This window comes from Pituophis catenifer, unplaced genomic scaffold (assembly GCF_029215685.1).
Source record: "Pituophis catenifer annectens isolate HBS135680 unplaced genomic scaffold, rPitCat1.0.hap2 SCAF_6, whole genome shotgun sequence".
Classification (NCBI taxonomy): Eukaryota; Metazoa; Chordata; class Lepidosauria; order Squamata; family Colubridae; genus Pituophis; species Pituophis catenifer.
The window spans coordinates 73,639,314-73,657,486 of record NW_027256886.1 but is presented as its reverse complement, the minus strand read 5'-3'; the positions used below and the strand labels follow the sequence as shown (position 1 = coordinate 73,657,486).

Sequence of the window (18,173 nt, the reverse complement as noted above, 5' to 3'; positions counted from 1 at the left end):
CCTCCCTCCCTCCATCATCTATATAGCTATCTCTATATCCCTATCACTATCCATCTATCTATCCATCCATCCATCCATCCATCCATCCATCCATCCATCCATCCATCCATCCATCCATCTATCTATCTATCTATCTATCTATCTATCTATCTATCTATCTATCTATCTAAACTGGATTGGAAAACAATGAAAATTTAAAATTGGTGGAAGAAACAATAATTTTGCTGATGATGTCTCTGGCAGTTTAAAATGAAACTGATCTGCTAACTCTAGTGATGAAACTTGAGGTGCATGGTGAAAAAAAAAACAGGAATAACTTTGAATATAAAGAAGATCAAATCCATGACAGGAGGTGTAGCAAACTGCCTTAGAATGGGCAAAGAAGATGTTGAAGTGGTGGTTAGCCTTTGCCTTTCAGAATTAACTATCAACAACAACAACAAAAAAGGAATCAATTGTCACAGACCAGCATTTGATAGAGAAGCATTCAAAGCTTTGGGAAAGATATTCAGATGCTGGAATATGTTTCTATCTGCAGAGATGAGAATCATGCAATTGTTTTCCCTCTGACACTCTATGGAAATAAAAGCTGGACATGCACTGCACACAGAGAAACAAACAACTGTTGTAGTATTTGACAATTTCTGAAGATCTTGTTCTCAGATTATTGATTTCAGTCAGACAGCAGAAGCGAAGAATGAGGTTATTTTCACACAAGGAAAATGGTCAGCGTAACCTGGCAACTCAAATTCTAACCCCGATAATAGCAGCATGATTACTAAGTCACTAAACAGAATTAAAAATGCAGGAAAACAATCCCAGCTGCTTTTCAATGGTGCATATGGATGTAAATACAGATTCAAATTTTAAAAAATAAGTAAGTAGATCAGTTCTGACAATCTGTAAACAAATGGGTCGAGGATATCCTGAAAAATGTATATATTGCTGCTTAAATAACCGCTTTATTTGTACAATTATTTCAGACTGATTTATGATGTTGAGATTGAATTGTATGCTGTATTTTCTAAGATGGCTTTGAAAGACTGCTATCTTGAAGGAGAGCTAAGAAATACCTACATTTAATAACTCAATGAAACGAAGGAATATGCGGCATAAATCCTTAGCAGGAACAAGATTTCAATTTTTGGCAATATTCCTGGACAGGTTATTAATCATCCAATAGAGAATTGAATTTACGATGTTTCTTTTTATTATGTGATATTCCAATACAATTTAGACTCCAGAGAAATGAAAGGTTACTGCCCTAACTTCTCCTCTGATACAATCTTTGCAGTCTTTTCATCCCAGGAAAAAAAATCTTGTTTTCCAAATTGGTCAGGAGTCTGCCAGTTTTTAAAGTTCCAGTACAATGGAGTTAATTTTTAAGTACAAAATATCACTTCCTCCTACAATAATAGGAGTATGTTATTTTAATAGGTAATATATAACTCAACCATCTCAATGGGAAGACTGATGTAGGCAGAAGGTACAGGAAAAAGGGATCATAAAAAAGAATATGGTACCTTCAGATATAAAAATTCTACAGAGGAATTATTGAGTCTGTCATCTGCACCTCTATAACTGCCTGGTTCGGCAATCAAACAAGACAGACACAGACTTCAACGGATAATTAGAACCACAGAAAAAACAATTGCTACCAACCTGCCTTCCATTGAGGATCTGTATACTGCACAAGTCAAAAAGAGGGCTGTGAAAATATCTACAGACCCCTCACGTCCTGGACATAAATTGTTTCAACTTCTACCCTCAAAACGATGCTATAGGGCACTGCACACCAGAACAACTAGACAGTTTTTCCCTGAATGCCATCACTCTGCTAAACAACTAATTCTCACAACATTGTCAAACTATTTACCAAGACTGTATTACTATTATTCTTCTCATCCTTCCTATTACCTATCCCCTCCCACTTATGACTATAACTTTGTTGCTTGTACCTTTACGATTTATATTGTTTTGTTTCCTAGTATGATTTGATTGCTTATTTAGTATCCTATGACTATCATTAAGTGTTGTATCTTATGATTCTTGATGAATCTATTTTTTTATGTACACTGAGAGCATATGCACCAAAGACAAATTCCTTGTGTGTCCAATCACACTTGGCTAATAAATTTCTATTCTATTCTATTCTATTCTATTCTATTCTATTCTATTCTATTCTATTCTATTCTATTCTATTCTATTCCATTCCATTCCATTCCATTCCATTCCATTCCATTCCATAACGTAGCAATTCCCATTTTAAAATATTACATGCTTTTTAAAAGAGGCTGCTGAGTTTCTTCTTGTCTCTGTTGGAAAAAGATTATTAAACTTTGCCCAAACCCCATTGATGGTTGCATCTTAGCGGTTTCATAACTTTCTCCCTTTCCCTCTCTCATGAAGCTTTCATTTGTGGCAAGGGATTCTCAATGTAGACAAGTGGGAAATAAAAACATGCAATGGTCTCCAACCACCAACAGTGAGAAAAGAAAGGCAAAAACATTTTTATATGGGGAAAAACATGAGCAAATTCTGTATCAATCTGAAGGCCACTCAGTAGTTCAGTTGTTGGTAAAGCCAATGGTTCTAGAACTATAATAAAAATTGTAGCTCCTAGCTGTGTTGTCTGAGTCTCTTGGGCAATTCAGCTTCCTGAGTGACAAACTTAAGGAATCTGACACCTTTAAAGTTAGGAGATATTCCAGTCTTAAAAGGGAATATTCAATCTGGAGTGATATGATAGCAATGTCCCAATATCTCAGGGGCTGCCACAAAGAAGAGGGAGTCAAGCAGTGGTGGATTCCTCCCGGTTCGGCCCAGCTTGGCCGAGCCAGTAGCGGTGACGATATGACATCACTGAACCGGTTCTCTTTGTGCGGGAGCTGGGTCCTCCCGCCGCCCCCCACGTTATTCTTACCTTTTATTTGGCCCCGCCCCAATCTATTCGCTGCCTCCCGAGTCCCAGCTGATTGGCTAGAAGGAAAAAAACTGTTTAAACTCTTGCCGCGGGGCTTCAAAGGGCCGCCCTACAGCTGATCAGTGTTAAAAGGCAGTGTGGTGGTAGACCAGTGCGCTCCAAAAACAAATGGGTAGCCCGGTGCCTCCAAAAACAAATGAGTAGACCGGTGCCTCCAAAAACAAATGGGTAGACCGGAACGCTCCAAGAACAAATGGGTAGACCAGTACAGCTCTGCAAGCAGTTAAAAGCCTGGTAGACCAGTACCTCTGCTAAATCCTAAAGAATTGTCACATGACCATCAAACCACGCCCACACAATAAGCCACACCCACAGAACCGGTAGTAAAAAAAATTTAGAACCCACTCCTGGAGTCAAGCTATTCTCCAAAGCACCTGAGGGCAGGACAAGAAGTAACGGGTGGAAACTAATCAAGGAGAAAAGCAACCTAGAACTAAGGAGAAATTTCCTGACAGTTAAAACAATTAATCAGTGGAATGATTTGCCTCCAGAAATTATAAGTGCTCCATCACAGGAGGTTTTTAAGAAGAGATTGGATAACCATTTGTCTGAAATGTTATAGGGTCTCCTGCTTGTGCAGGGGGTTGGATTAGAAGACCTCCAAGTTTCTTTCTAAATGTTATTTTATTCTATTCTATCTTGGAAGCGTTAGGAAAGAGAATTTTTCTAATGTTGGCATTGGCAAAAGTCAAAATCAAGCACCTCACACTCGATTCAGAAGGGCACAGAAGATGACAATATTTCTGCTAAAGTCCAAGAATTCCTACCTTGGCGTAATGGCCAAAAGCAAAACAAACCTAGATTTACAATCTGTGTGATATAGTTGTTGAGATGTTGGGAGACCAAGTGCTAGTCCATTTTTAGCCTGGTAGCTCTCTCATTAGGCTTTGGGGAAATCCTGAGGCAGAAGAGCTTATATCTAAACTCATGGAAGAAAAGTAGGCTGGAAATGTAAAAAATGGTAAAAATAGTAAAACTGTGAGCTGAGTAAGGGAGGAAAACCATTGTCTTCCTTTATTTATGGACTGCCAGCTGGAGCTTGGCAGAGATTACGACATATTGGAGGCTCTGTTTTCAGAGCTCATTAAATATCACTGAAATAGCTCCTGTCTGCAAAATCAAGGTCTTAGATGTGAACAAAAATACACAAATGTTATATACATTGCTGTCTGGGTCTGTAAGAAAATTCATTCAAAATTTATCGGAGATGAATTTCAAAACTTGAACACATTTAACATGACTTATTAATCATTCTAAAAGAGGGGTGTTTAGATTGATTCAAATGTAAGATAATATAATGCAGATTGAAATGTTTCAAAACTGTTGTTTTTGGAAGCATTTTGAAGGTCAAATTTTCTAATAAGACATCTTAGTTATTTGTACCGACAATACGAGAGAAATAAAGGCTCAGAAAGATGTTAATTGTGTACGTTTTAACGATCTATGATAGTCAGGGCCCTCAGTCACTTTAATAGGCTACAACAAACAACAAAAAGAGTTGTCATTTTGATGTAACATACTAATGGTTGAGTATTGGTTACTCATATAGCATACTGCTTTTCAACGATCTCTGATTTTTTTTTTGTTTTGTTCTTATATATATGATTCTTATAGACCTTTCATTTAGTGGCATGTTGGCATATTTATATCCATTTAGTCACTAGGAGTGAAGCACATTAAAAAGCATCTTTATTTTTATCCCTTTTTAAAATTCTTCATTCATTGGTTTCACAGGGCCTCCACAGAGTTCTCACTTTGTGATGGAACAAACATCAAAACTATGCTTAGATATTTTTTAATAAAAAAAAGCAAACCCCCCCCCCGCAAGATTAAATTCATGTACCTTAAATTGTACATACTTATTTCAGCTTCTTAAAATACTTCCAATTTTTAGTTTCTGAAAGTAAAGAAAATCCCACTAATTGCAAAACTGCATAATTATTAAATCTGATATTGTTTTGGTATTATTTTGTGGTAATTGAGACAAATTATTAAAAGTACATTTATTTCTTCCTCTTTGAATCTGTTTCCTTTGGTAGTATTTTTTTTTTCTCTTGTCCAAAATCAGTTTAACTAACTATCTTACTATAAAAGCTTTTATTTTTCTCCCCCTTTGTAAATTTACCTCTGGGGGCTCTCCCTCATTTAATATTAAGGATATTTTGGGGAGTTTGAAAGTGTTAACTCATTTTGCAGTAGAAAAGCAGTTTATGAAAATCTTAAAGCTTGTGAGCTGCAGAATCACACTAGAAAAGCACATATGCATTTTTGTTAAGAAATTTGCAGTCTTTTGTCCTTTTTCTTTTGATAGATATTTTATAGGTAGTTGAAAAACAATCCCTCTAGTAACAAAGACAGATATATATTGATTGAATCCCAGAAGACAGGAACAGGAGGATGTTAGCTGTCTGTTTTGGAACTGTGTGCATCTTTTAAAAAAGCCAAGGGAGCAATACCTTAAAAAAAAAACAACCAGGCAATCCAAAGGCAATTTAGCAAGCTCACTTACAACTGGAAATCAGTTAAATGGAAAAGAAAGAGGAAATTAAAGGGTAGGGAAGAGAAAGAGAAAAAAATGGGACTGCCAGCCAGCATTGCCAGAAGTAGCCTAACACACTTGGAAGGCGCCAAGTTAAGGAGGACTGTTTTACATACAGACAGAATCATAGAGACAGAATCATATAGACATGCCATAATGGATTATGTACATACAGTATAGGGATGGATTCTACTTATCTTTACTACCGGTTCGCAACGGGATCGTGCGTGCGCACTCGCTTCGCTCGCCAAGCTTCTGTGCAGATCACCTATGATGACATCCAGGGTGGTGGGCAGAGCTGGTTTTACTATCGGTTCTTGCGAACTGGTCTGAACCATACAGTACTCTTAAGAGCAGAGAACTGCACAAATTCGCCTTCTTAAATATTATGTCAGAAAGGAAAAAAGAAACGAAAACTTGCCTGTTCAAATTCTTCCATATCCACTTCTCCATCGCCATTTAGATCAAACATCTTGAAAGCAATTTCGAAGTTTCTCTGAGGAGCTAGGGGAAAAAAACCCAGTATATTATAGACATTACATTATGGAGTAATCAGAAAGCAGCAATAATGATTTAAGAGTGATATTACAGCTTAAAACTTTTTTTTAAATTGTTCTTGTTTTTGCAATATATTTCTTATGTTTCTCCAGTGGATTTTTCTTCTTCTTGATTTTGTGTCTGCATCTTTGTTAATATGTATTATCTTAATAGTCCTCTTTAGCAATTTTCTTGCAAAAAATATATCTGTAATATCTTGAAATTATGAGCTCTGCAGGGCTACTTTTCTCCAGTAAGTCCATATTAAGTTTCATAACTTTATTTATGGCTCTATGCACAAAACATCTGTAATTTCTGTCCTCTCTAAGGAAATAGGATAGAGAAAACCTAATTAGAAATTGAGGCTCCAATGCTAAACTAAAAGTTTCAAATCTAAGCATGAATTTAAATGCAGGTTGTTTATAGGACAGCCCACAGATAAATTTATGCAGAGATGAATTTGATGGAACAAGTGGGACAATGAAAGGTTTTAATTAAACCATTTGCAACAAGAAGATTCTGTGTGAAAAATCAGGCAAATGACAATTTCATTTTAAGTACTATTTATTTGAAATCAAATTGTGCTGTTTTCATTTGGAGTTACTTCTTATTAAATATTGTGGCCTTAGTAGCAATAGCACTCAGACTTATATACCACTTCACAGTGCTTTATAGCCTTCTCTAAATGGTTTAGAGAGTTAGCATATTGCCTCCAACAATCTGGGTCCTCATTTTACCAATCTCGGAAGGATGGAAGGCTGAGTCAACCTCGAGCCGGTGAGAATCGAACTGCTGGCAGCTAGCAGTCAGCAGAAGTAGCCTGCAGTACTGCATTCTAACCACTGCGCCACCGCGGCTCATAACAAAACTGTAACAAAAGTTATAGGAAGATGAAGGACAGGTTATACCTCCAGCTTCTAAACATATATTGGTGGACCCACACCTTATCCCAGTGATGGCAAACTGATGACTTGCATGTCAAAGGTGATACACTACAATATTTTGGCTGACATGTCAACATTCATCAATATCTGACAACCACAGTGGTATCTTGGTATTCAATGGAAATTCATTCCAGAAGACGCAACAAATACTAAAACCAATGAGTACTAAGAAAACCATGTGACTTACTACATGTCACTATTTTGGCCAGAAGAAAGAGAGAATCACAAAGCAGCCGATGTCAGTAAGTTCTTCCTTGGGCGTCGACTACCAGGAGAAAGACAAGCGCTTGGACAAGATTTCTACTTCAAAATCTGTCGAGAACTGAATTTGACGGGTGTTGCAACAGTTGAGGGCTGAGGTATGACTGTATTCTCAAAAACACACCCCATTCTTATGTGATTTTTGGGGGCTGCAGAAGCTATGTGAGAATGGAGGGGGGGATCTTCTCACACAACCACTGGACTTTCTGGAAATCGTGCAAGCTCCAAAAATAAGTTTGTTTCCATTTTGTAATTATTTGGTATTTCTCTATATAATACCTGTTACCACACAATTAGACTGTATTATTTTTAAGAAAACAAACCAATATGTAAAGAATTCTCTTTTGTGTGTGTGTGTGTGTGTGTGTGTGTGTATCAGTGGTGGGTTTCAAAAATTTTTTCTATCAGTTCTGTGGGTGTGGCTTGGTGGGCGTGACATGGCTTGGTGGGCGTGGCTTGGTGGGTGTAGCAGGGGAAGGATACTGTAAAATCTGCATTCCCACCCACTTCGGGGGAAGGATACTGCAAAATCCCCATTTCCTCCCGATCAGCTGGGACTTGGGAGGCAGAGAATAGATGGGGGCAGGGCTAGTCAGAATTTTTACTACCGGTTCTCCAAACTACTCAAAATTTCCGCTACCGGTTCTCCAGAACTGGTCAGAACCTGCTGAAACCCACCTCTGGTGTGTATGTGTCTGTGTCTGTATCTGTGTGATACACCAGCAGAGTCAAGTTAGGCATTTTCTGAATATGCGGAAAATGAGGTTTTAGCATCATTGCCCGGCCTAGCCTATTCATACTGACATCTTTGATCTAGGGCAGTTAATAAATCTTTTTTCCCTCTTCTCCATTGTTTTAAGCACTCAGGAAAATATTAACTAAAATCTAGGAGCTGCAATAATTACTGTACCAAAGAAGTATCTCTGTAATATCCATATTATGGCACTTTTCGCCAGGGAATGACTCAGAAGAAAGCTTTGTGTCTAGTAATATCTGTTTGCTACTTAATTTTGAAGAGAGGCTGTTATCTGTATTTCCATACCAAGTCTTTTCATAACTGTTGTCCCACCACATCTTGGGTTTAGGGGTCAAATAAAACTCAGCCATTAGTTCAATTGTTTATTTACATCACTTGTTTATTTACGTCAATTACATTATATGAGAATTTCATTTGAGTGCAGTGTGATTTTTGTCGACTCATTCTGTGGAGGTGGTAAGGCTGGTTTGTTTTCATGCACTCAATACTCCATCCCAATAGTTTTCACAAGATGTCCCACCTTGCCCTCAAGCTAATTAGACACTATTCACCTTCAGGAATAGCAAAGAATGACAAAGTTCACCTTACTGTAAGAGCAATTACAGGTAATCCTCGACATACGACCACAATTGAGCCTAAAAATTTTGTCTCTAAGCAAGACATTTCTTAAGTGAATTTAACCCCATTGTATGATCTTTCTTGCCACAGCTGTTAAGTGATTCACTGCATATTAGTGACATGGTTGTTAAGTGAATCTGGCTTCCCCGTTGACTTTGCTTGACAGAGGTTTTCAAAAGGTGATCATGAACCAGGTAAAATGTAAATATGAACCAGTTGCCAAGCATTTGAATCAGTGGTGAAATCCATTTTTTTTTACTACTGGTTCTGTGGGTGTGGCTTGGTGGGCATGGCAGGGGAAGGATACTGCAAAATCTCCATTCCCACCCCACTCCAGGGGAAGGATATTGCAAAATCCCTATTCCCTCCTCACTCCTGGGGGAAGGATATTGCAAAATCTCCATTCCCACCCCACTCTGGGGCCAACCAGAGGTGGTATTTGCCAGTTTTCTGAACCACTCAAAATTTCCACTACTGGTTCTCCAGAACCTGTCAGAATCTGCTGGATTTCACCCCTGATTTGAATTTTGATCACATGACCATGGGAATGCTGCAATGGTTGGAAGCGTGAAAAATGGCCACAAGTCATTTTTTTCCAGTGCTGTTTTAACTTTGAATGGTCGCTAAACGAACTTTGTAAGTTGAGGACTACCTATACTTTGAAACAGCCTCTCCATCTTTTGAGTGACTACACTTCCAGTCCCCGATGTCTCATTAATATTTTACATAAAACATGAAAAGAATCGGTTCAATACACTTCCCACGTCAATCACGAGAGAACAATATGGAGTATATTTGCCTTTAAACTCAAGCCCTTCATATTCTCTAGAACTGCCTAGAGGCCCAGCCTCTGAGCCTCGTAACAATTTCTGGTGCTCATCAAAAAGACGTCTAAATGGAATTTTAGCAAATTTATACTATTCTGCAATAAGAACTAAACTGAGAATGCTGTTTATAGCAGACGTCCTTGCAAAAGTCTTAATATTCTCATCTTGTGCTGCAGAATGGGAACATTAGGCCTCCAAAACCTTAAAAAGAATTTAAATGAACTGAGGTGTTTTCCTTAGATGCCCCTCATTATACTATTAATCATATTACTTTCTGTCTTGTTCTCCCCTCCCCAATTAATACATGATATGCGAAATCGGAGACTATAATTATTCTGCGTAATATAGGGTGGCTTTTTTTCTCTTATTCTTTCCTCTTATTGGGAGGGAACAGGAAATATATCTCCCTGTGGGAATATGCATCTTCAGACGCTGTTGGAATTCAAAGATGCGAACGCAGCACAATATTCATTCATATGCAGTAGAAGCCAGCGTGGAATAAGAAATATATGGCTTTCCCCGAAATGTTTAATGCTGGTTCCATTTCTAGTATCCTATTACCAAACAATTGTCATAGCTTCCCCAGAGCATCCAAGGAAATACAGGTTGCGATAATACAGAGAACCCTCAAAGGATTTTCCCTGCCAACAGACACCATATATTTGCATTACAGAACTGCTGTTCTCAGGGCTTCTAAGGAAATTAAACTATGATACATTTGAGATTTAGGTATGTTCAGATATATTACTATTTGTTTAAAGTCCAAAGGCTCTTATATCCTTTTCAAGGTTTGCATGCAGTATATCAGCCAGACTATGATTTTACTTTCCTTGTTTTATAACAGTAAACGTAGGAACCTCCCTAGGATGTCTCCATTATGAGACCTCTGATGGACTGACTTTAGATCTCCCATCCATTATTTCCTTACATGTGATACTACCATTTGGGAATTATGTCTATGGATATTCTCAATCATCCAAGTCATGGTTGTCCCAAATGTGCTTTTTCCAAAAGGCAATTGGACTTTCTTGTGTTTTTTTTTTCTTTGAAAACGTTTCGCTTCTCATCCAAGAAGTTTCATCAGTTCAGAATTGAAGAAGATTCTTGGATGAGAAGTGAAATGTTTTCAAAGAAAAACAAACAAACAAACAAACCAAGAAAGTCCAATTGCGTTTTGGAAAAAGCGCCTTTGAACATTAAATAGTTCAGCTATAATCAGAGAAGCACGGTAACTATCTAACAAATAAATAAATAAATATTTGATCTAAACCATTAAAATCTGAGGGAGTAAATATCTTGATCATTGTAGACAGAAATACATGACTTTTTCTTCCATAAAAGAAAAAAAACCAGATTCCTAATGTGGCATTAGAAGAAAGTACAGATCATTCTTGAGTTACGACAGTTCGTTTAGTGACTGTTCGACATTACAACGGCACTGGAAAAAGTGACTTATGACCATTTTTTACATTTATGATCATGGTCATGTGATCAGAAATAAGATGCTTGGCAACTCTCATGTTTATGACGGTCGCAGAGTCCCAAGGATATGTGATCCCCTTTTGTGACCTTCTGACAAGCAAACTCAATGGGAAAGTCAGATTCACTTAACAACCGTGTTACTAACTTAACAACTGAAGTGATTCACTTAACAACTGTGGCAAGAAAGGTCGTAAAGTGAGGCAAAATTCACTTAACAATGCCTTGCTGAGCAACAGAAATTGTGGTCCTAAATCAAGGATTACCTATATACCAAATTATACAAAGGGAGTTAAGAAAGCATTCCAGAATACAGAAAAATGTTTTGTATAAATTGATAAATGACAGATTTCATCTCTGTCTCATGTTAGAGTCTTCCGCCATTAAAATACTTATTCATGGGACAATAATATTCCTTCCACAGAAGATAAAAATGGCATTGTGTTGTAAATGTGCAAGAAATAGGAAAGGGCATGATAGCCAGGTTAAGCAATCAGGGGAGGTAGGGGAATTTAAAATAGCTAGAGATATGTGCTTGAAAATACATACTGTCTCTCTAACACAAACATATCTAGGAGTCGTGTGGATTATTTATCATGACTCTACAACCATGAGATATTAAGTACCTTGCTATAACAACAATATTGCTGCATTCCTTTACAGCAGAACTAAGCTAATGCTCAAAGGGCTATGTTCAATTTTCAGTGAGAATTCATGGCAATGGAGATTTATTCCTGTCTCCGTAACACGAAGATTAGATGAATAAATATGGAAAGTGCTTTTGCCAGGCATCTCTAGGAGGTCACATATAAAAATTTATGTAGCTGAAGGTTGAGTGAATTCTCGACTACTTATATTATTGGGCAGGTGCCATGTATTTCCTAGTAAAATAGCTAAGTGCATCTTTAGCTGTTCACAGAGCATATCCCATGCACGTAACTTGAAGGGGAAAAAATTGAGATCATCTAAATCTGTAAAATACTATCTGTAGGAGAAGAGCGGGGTGGTGGTGGAGTTAAACACATCATCAGTTAGAATCCTTGCGTTCCCAAAATGCTCCAACTTCAATCTTCAGCAGATCCTTATCTGGCAGCACTTTAGCAATGAACTTGAGTTGAGCAGATCCTTGTGCGTAGGCTTGAATAAATCTTCTATACTGCAACCTTACAAAGGTCCAGATTTTTTTGTGCCTGACATTATCTTTTCTAGCATACTGTAGTATTTACAAATTTAATCTACTGAGCTTAACCCTGCCTTAAAGACACATATGAAACAGTACTAGTACTTATTTGGTTGGGAGTGGAACAGAAGGGCGATCTTGAAGGTTTCAAGGAAAACCCAGTAAGAAATCCGAATTCTTTACTACTCCTGGTGTTTGCAGTGGGAAAGGAAACATCTTTCTCTTGATTTGAATTTAATGAGATGAAATGCAATGATTTCATATGCAAATTCTATTGAGAATGTGGTTGATACATCTTAATGTAAATACTGTAGTGGCCAAAATTGTGGAAACCTTTTGGGAAAAGTGTATTTTTGAGGTTTGATGGCTAATAACACCACTTTTTTTTGGAGTTTTAAGATAATCATATCCCACTGCTGGAATGACCTGGGAATTAGCCCAGACCTTAACCCAACTGAAAATCTATGGAGCCGACTATAGAAACTTGTTAGTCAGAAGCGACCCAGCAATAAAACCCAGTTAATAAAAGCAATCATTCAATCCTGGTTTCACATTATAACAGCTGCAGAACTAACAGACTTGGTTCACTCCATGGGAAGATGTTGTAAGGCCGTAATTCATACTAAAGGTTACCCAACTATTAACTGACATGGTGATAATTTTTGTATATCTCGTTTTTTCTATGGTAATAATTTTTGAATATCTCATTTTTTCTACGTTTTACTTTTCTTCTTTACACTGTAACTTGTGTCTTGCAGACGTTTCATTACCAAAATTAGGTACCAAACCTAGTGTCAAACTCAAGGCCCAGGAGCCAGACCTGTCCCACGGGGTACTTAGATCTGGCCTATGGGGCTGCCCTGGAAACAGTGAAGGACCAGCCCGCGGTACGTCCCAGGAAAAATGGAGCTTGGGAGGGTCGCACGCGGTCCTCCCGAGCTCTGTTTTTGCTGGCAGAGGGTTGCAGGAGGCTGTTGTAGTCGAAAATGGAGCTCAGGAGCCCATTTTCACTGGCAGATTGCTCGAACACCTCCGAATATGGGTGACATTGAGCTGGCCACGCCCCCTGGCCACACACCCCGGTCCCCCCAAGGTCGAACACAACCCTGATGCGGCCCTCAATGAAATTAAGTTTGACACTTCTGCTTTACAATATGATTGCTCCTGACCCACAATTATTGTCAGTTCCAAATCTCCAACTATCTCAGCCGGAGATTTGGCAAACTGTATGAAGCATATTGCCAGTAAATACTAAACAGTGGATGGCAGATGTTACTGAAATCTCTCTGTGGCTAATTTTTGAAGGTATGGAGGAAAAAACAGTTTTCAATTCAGCCAAAGCTATTATTCTTATAAGAAAAGCATTCTAATTTGTGGCATAAAATAACATGATAATGACTGACATACATAAAAAGATCCTCACAGAATGGTTTAATTTTCTCCAACTGCAACTAAATAGGATATGAAAGCGCAATGAATATAATTTTTTTCCTTCCAAATTTAAACAGGCACAGAGCTCTGTTTAATAGTTGACGGTAACAGATGAGTCTGGATAAGTAGGAATTTCAATCTAGAATTCTCACTTGAGGCACAAATGGGCCAGGCTTAAATTATTTCAGACACAGTGTGCAAAGACCTCGCTCTTTGGAAAAGGCTCTGACAGTGGTGGGTTCCTCCTGGTTTTACTACTGGTTCGCTGATCACGCACTTCGTGCGCGCGCTTTGAGCTTCGTGTGCGCACACACCAAACGTGTGCTGCGCATGCATGCGCAATATACAAAAACTTTCCACTTCCGCGTTTCTACTAGGGAGAGCACAGATGATTCGCACGGCAATCCACTCTGCCGTGCTAATCAGATGAGAAGATAAAAGGTAAAAAAAGGAGCCCGGGCGGGCAAGTAGGCCAATCTGAACATTGGGGGCAACCAGTTCGCTACGAGGTGATTGTTGGTGGTACCAGTTCGCCCAAACCGCTGTGTACCTGTAGCAACTCACTACTGGGCTTTGATGTTGGGAAAGGTGGACAGAAACAAAAGACAAAGATGACCAGCAGCAAAGTAGATGGACTCAGTTAAAACAGTGATGAGTGTGTCCTTGGGAGGTTTGAAAGAACAGATTAAAGATAGGTCATCATGGAGAAAAGTGTGGTTGCCAGGAGTCAAAAATGACTTAATGGCTCAAAATCAATCAAGTAGGAGTTAAGTCTTTATTCGTCTTCTTCTCCCACTCAAATCCCCATAGGATAGTTCTCCTTCAGTATAAATAATTTAAGAATTGGATTGGCTCTGATGGGATTGGCTCTGAATTAAGAGCAAAGACGTTTGTCTTGACTCATCCTTACAAGCTCAGTCTGTACTTCTACCCATGAAAGAGATTAAACTATACAAGTCCAGTTTTCCATGTGTGCAAAAACACAATCCAGTTCACCAAACACAAAAAACTGTTCTTGTGTCTAGTTGTTCTGGTGTGCAGTGCTCTATAGCGTTGTTTTGAGGGTAGGAGTTGAAACAGTTTATGTCCAGGATGTGAGGGGTCTAATTTAGGATGCAGAGAATGTGAGTGACCTAATCACCATCTGGCTTCTCTGCCTAAGTGATGAGTAAAATCTGGGACTCCCTGTTCTTAATCCAACAATTTAACCACTATATAGCCCTCAACTTGTAACAGTCCATTTACTGACTGTTCGAAGTTACAAGGATACAGAAATAAAGTGACTTATGACCATTTTTCACAGTTACAACCTTCGCAGAATCCCCATTGTTATGTGAACTGATTCATATTTATGACCGCTGCTGTATCCCAAGGTCACGTGATCCCCTTTTGCGACCTTCTGACAAGCAAAGTCAATGGGGAAGCCAGATTCACTTAACAACCATGTTACTAACTTAACAACTGCAGTGAATCTCTTAACAACTGAGGCAAGAAAGGTCATAAAATGGGGCAAAAACTCACTTAACAAATGTCTCACTTAACAACAGAATTTTTGGCCTCCATTGTGGTCTTAAGTCAAGGACTACCTGTATTATATTGGTTGTGTTTTACTTTGTGAGGTGCCACAGCATAAAAAAAATCCCAGCTATTACTAATAAAATAAATAAATAGAATATTTTTTTAAATAAATGTGATTAATAAACAAGTACTATTAAAACAAAAAATCAGGATCACTTTTTAAAAAAACAAACAAACAATAGACGGGATTTTTATTCTGTTTTTCACTGCCATGTTTCCAAGAAGCTGCCCAAATGCAATTTCTTCCAACGTACAGACAAAAAGAAAAAGAAAAGCAAAGTCAGCTCGTTTCCCTTAACCTTGTGTCTCCCCACTAAGGAAATTCAAAATGTGCAGAAAAAATTAACAGTGGAGAAAAAGATGAAGATCACTGCAAAGTCCTCTATGCTGTTTTGCCCTAACATTTTAATAGAAGACAGGAAACACTGACACAATTTAAAATATTATATCATGTCTTTTGGGAAAAAAAATAAATGTATAAGATGCACAGAGCGAATTAGGGAAACAGACTGCTCGAGAGCAGTAAATTACTTATGAATAAAATATGGTAGCAGACTTCATTTTCTATGCAGTATGCAAACAGCTCCTTGCTTGTAAAAGGGATATGATTTTATTTGAGACCTGGCCAACCGTAAACACTGCAGAAGTAACAAAAAGAATAACCAGAACTCATTTTCTTGGGCTAATTATGCAAATGTTTTAAAACTCTTTTCTATAGGATAGTCATTTATAGAAGGCCTACTGGAACTTTCAAAAATATAAATCATGAGCTGGAGGTATACAATGGAAGGAGACAAGATGATATTCCACAGTACGATGGAGAGGCGAAGATTACATTGAACATCTATGTTGGGACATTTAATACTTCAAATCAGTTACAAGCAGTGGTGGGATTCAGCCGGTTCAGGTCAGTTAGGGTGAACTGGTAATTAAATTTCTGGCTGGCCCACACTGCCCCTTCCTTCCTCTTCCAGGAGTCCCCATGAGTCCCATTTTGGCTCCCAGGTAAGTGCAGGGAGACCTACTAGGCCCAAAACGGGGCACGGATATGTGTGGTGTGCCTCGCCCGTGGCCCGTTTTCACTCCCAGGAGGTTGCAAGAAGACCTACTAGGCCCAAAACGGGGCATGGGGGGGGCAGTGCTTCCCCCCCATGGCCCATTTTTGCTCCATGGGGGCTGCAGGAGGCCAAGTGCTGCCCGTCACACACCCTGGCCATGCCCCCCCATGGCTACACCCACCCAGCCGGTTATTAGGGCAGAGAACCGGTTGTTAAATTATTTGAATCCCACCACTGGTTACAAGTATAGAGCTCCCAACGGTGCTTTTTCAAGAGGCAACTGGACTTTCTTTGTTTTTTCTTGAAGACATTTCACTTTTCATCCAAGAAGCTTCTTCAGTTTAGAACCGAAGAAGCTTCTTGGATGAGAAGCGAAATGTCTTCAGCCTTCAGCCAAACAATGTCGGCTGACGGCCCCCAGGAGGAGACCGTTCTCTGTGGGAGCCCCGACCCTCTGGAATGATTTGCCCACCGAGCTCAGGACAGCCCCCGACCTCCTTTCCTTCCGTCGTGAGTTGAAGACGTGGCTCTTTGGTCAACTTAACTGATCCGTTATGGGTGTACATTGTTATAATTTTAAATTGTTTTAATTGGGTTGTTGATTTTAATTTTATTGTGATTTGTATTGGATATTGTTTTTGTAAGCCGCCCTGAGTCCCTCGGGAGAATGGCGGCATATAAATCGCAAAAATAAATAAATAAGTAAATAAATAAATAAATAAAATAAATAAATAAAAATAAATAAATAAATAAAGTCCAGTTGCCTCTTGAAAAAAGCACTTTTGGGATAACCAGGACCTGGATGACTGAGAATCTCCACAGACAAGGACAGATCTCAACTAACTGAATTTCAATGAGGTTGCATATTCCATGTTGCTTACAGAGGAAGTGTTTCACTACTTATGGTCACAAATGTTCTATGTTTACATAGAAGATTCCATTAGGCAAATAGAATAGAAATCCCTCCCAGGGCACTCTACTCCGGAGGAACAACCACTAAGTTCTCACACCCAGGTAAGTCCATCTGTTAGCCCACTACCTAGATAGATCAGACCAGGCAATCAACTCCAAAGGAAGGCCAAAATTACTTTTTATTGAGATTGATTATTATAACAGAATCTTGCAAGTCTGATTATGTGTACTTGCTCTTCCTTCTTATGGAGGTGTTTGTCTGAACTGCTCCAAAATGTTATCTAGCTATTTTGCACTTCCGCCCCTCTTGCCTAGACCAGTGATGGCAAACCTTTTTGGGGCCGAGTGCCAAACCGGAACCCACGTACAAGTGTGTGCATGTGTGCGCCCCGGAGCACCGGAAACCCAAATACCAGCTGGCCAGTGCACACATGCCGTTTTTTGGGCTGTTTTCCCGGCCATTTTCTGGGCCGTTTTCCAGCACTCCAGCAGGTGCCCACAGAGAGGGCTCTGCGTGCCACCTCTGGCACACGTGCCATAGGCCTAGGCAATAGTTCCTGCATGTCTGTATCAAGTTAATTTTTCTTATCTTCAATTTGATTGCAGTGTTAAAGTGTGAGTTCCTTCCGCTGCATTTTGTTTATATAACCAAACTAATAGCTGCAATTATGACTGCATACAAATAGCTCATTAGTATTCAATGTTCCAATAAAGGTAAATTTATTCTGTTCTTGTCCTTCATAGTTAAATTCACTAAAAGCAGTAACAGTTTATTTTATTGGAGGAAGAAAACAAAGAGGCTATTACAGCTCAGGACCAAAGAATAAGAGCCAAGGAATGAAAACAATGTGCAGATTCTGATTTCATGTCCAGTCCATGCTTAAGGTAGCAGGTGAGCACACCAAAAGCAATTCGTACAGTATCTCTCTCAGTAGCAAAACATCTACACTTGAAATAGGTGGATAATTTAACACCAGCACAGCAAAGGAGGAACAAGAAAATATCAAGACAACAGATAAAAGCAATCTTCAAAAGGGAATGACAAGGATGGAGAATATAATTATCTTCA

The 18,173-nt window shown here is 38.9% G+C and overlaps 1 protein-coding gene across 2 annotated transcripts in view; it reads right to left on the bottom strand.

Annotated features, from left to right (window-relative positions):
* MICU1 (mitochondrial calcium uptake 1) overlaps window positions 1-18,173 on the bottom strand; it is a 167,604-nt gene that overhangs the window by 67,338 nt on the left and 82,093 nt on the right. For both annotated transcript variants that reach the window (XM_070945103.1, XM_070945104.1), the window contains one exon: window positions 5,944-6,026. In XM_070945103.1, the coding sequence (XP_070801204.1) occupies window positions 5,944-6,026 (83 nt within the window). The remainder of the gene's footprint in view (window positions 1-5,943; window positions 6,027-18,173) is intronic.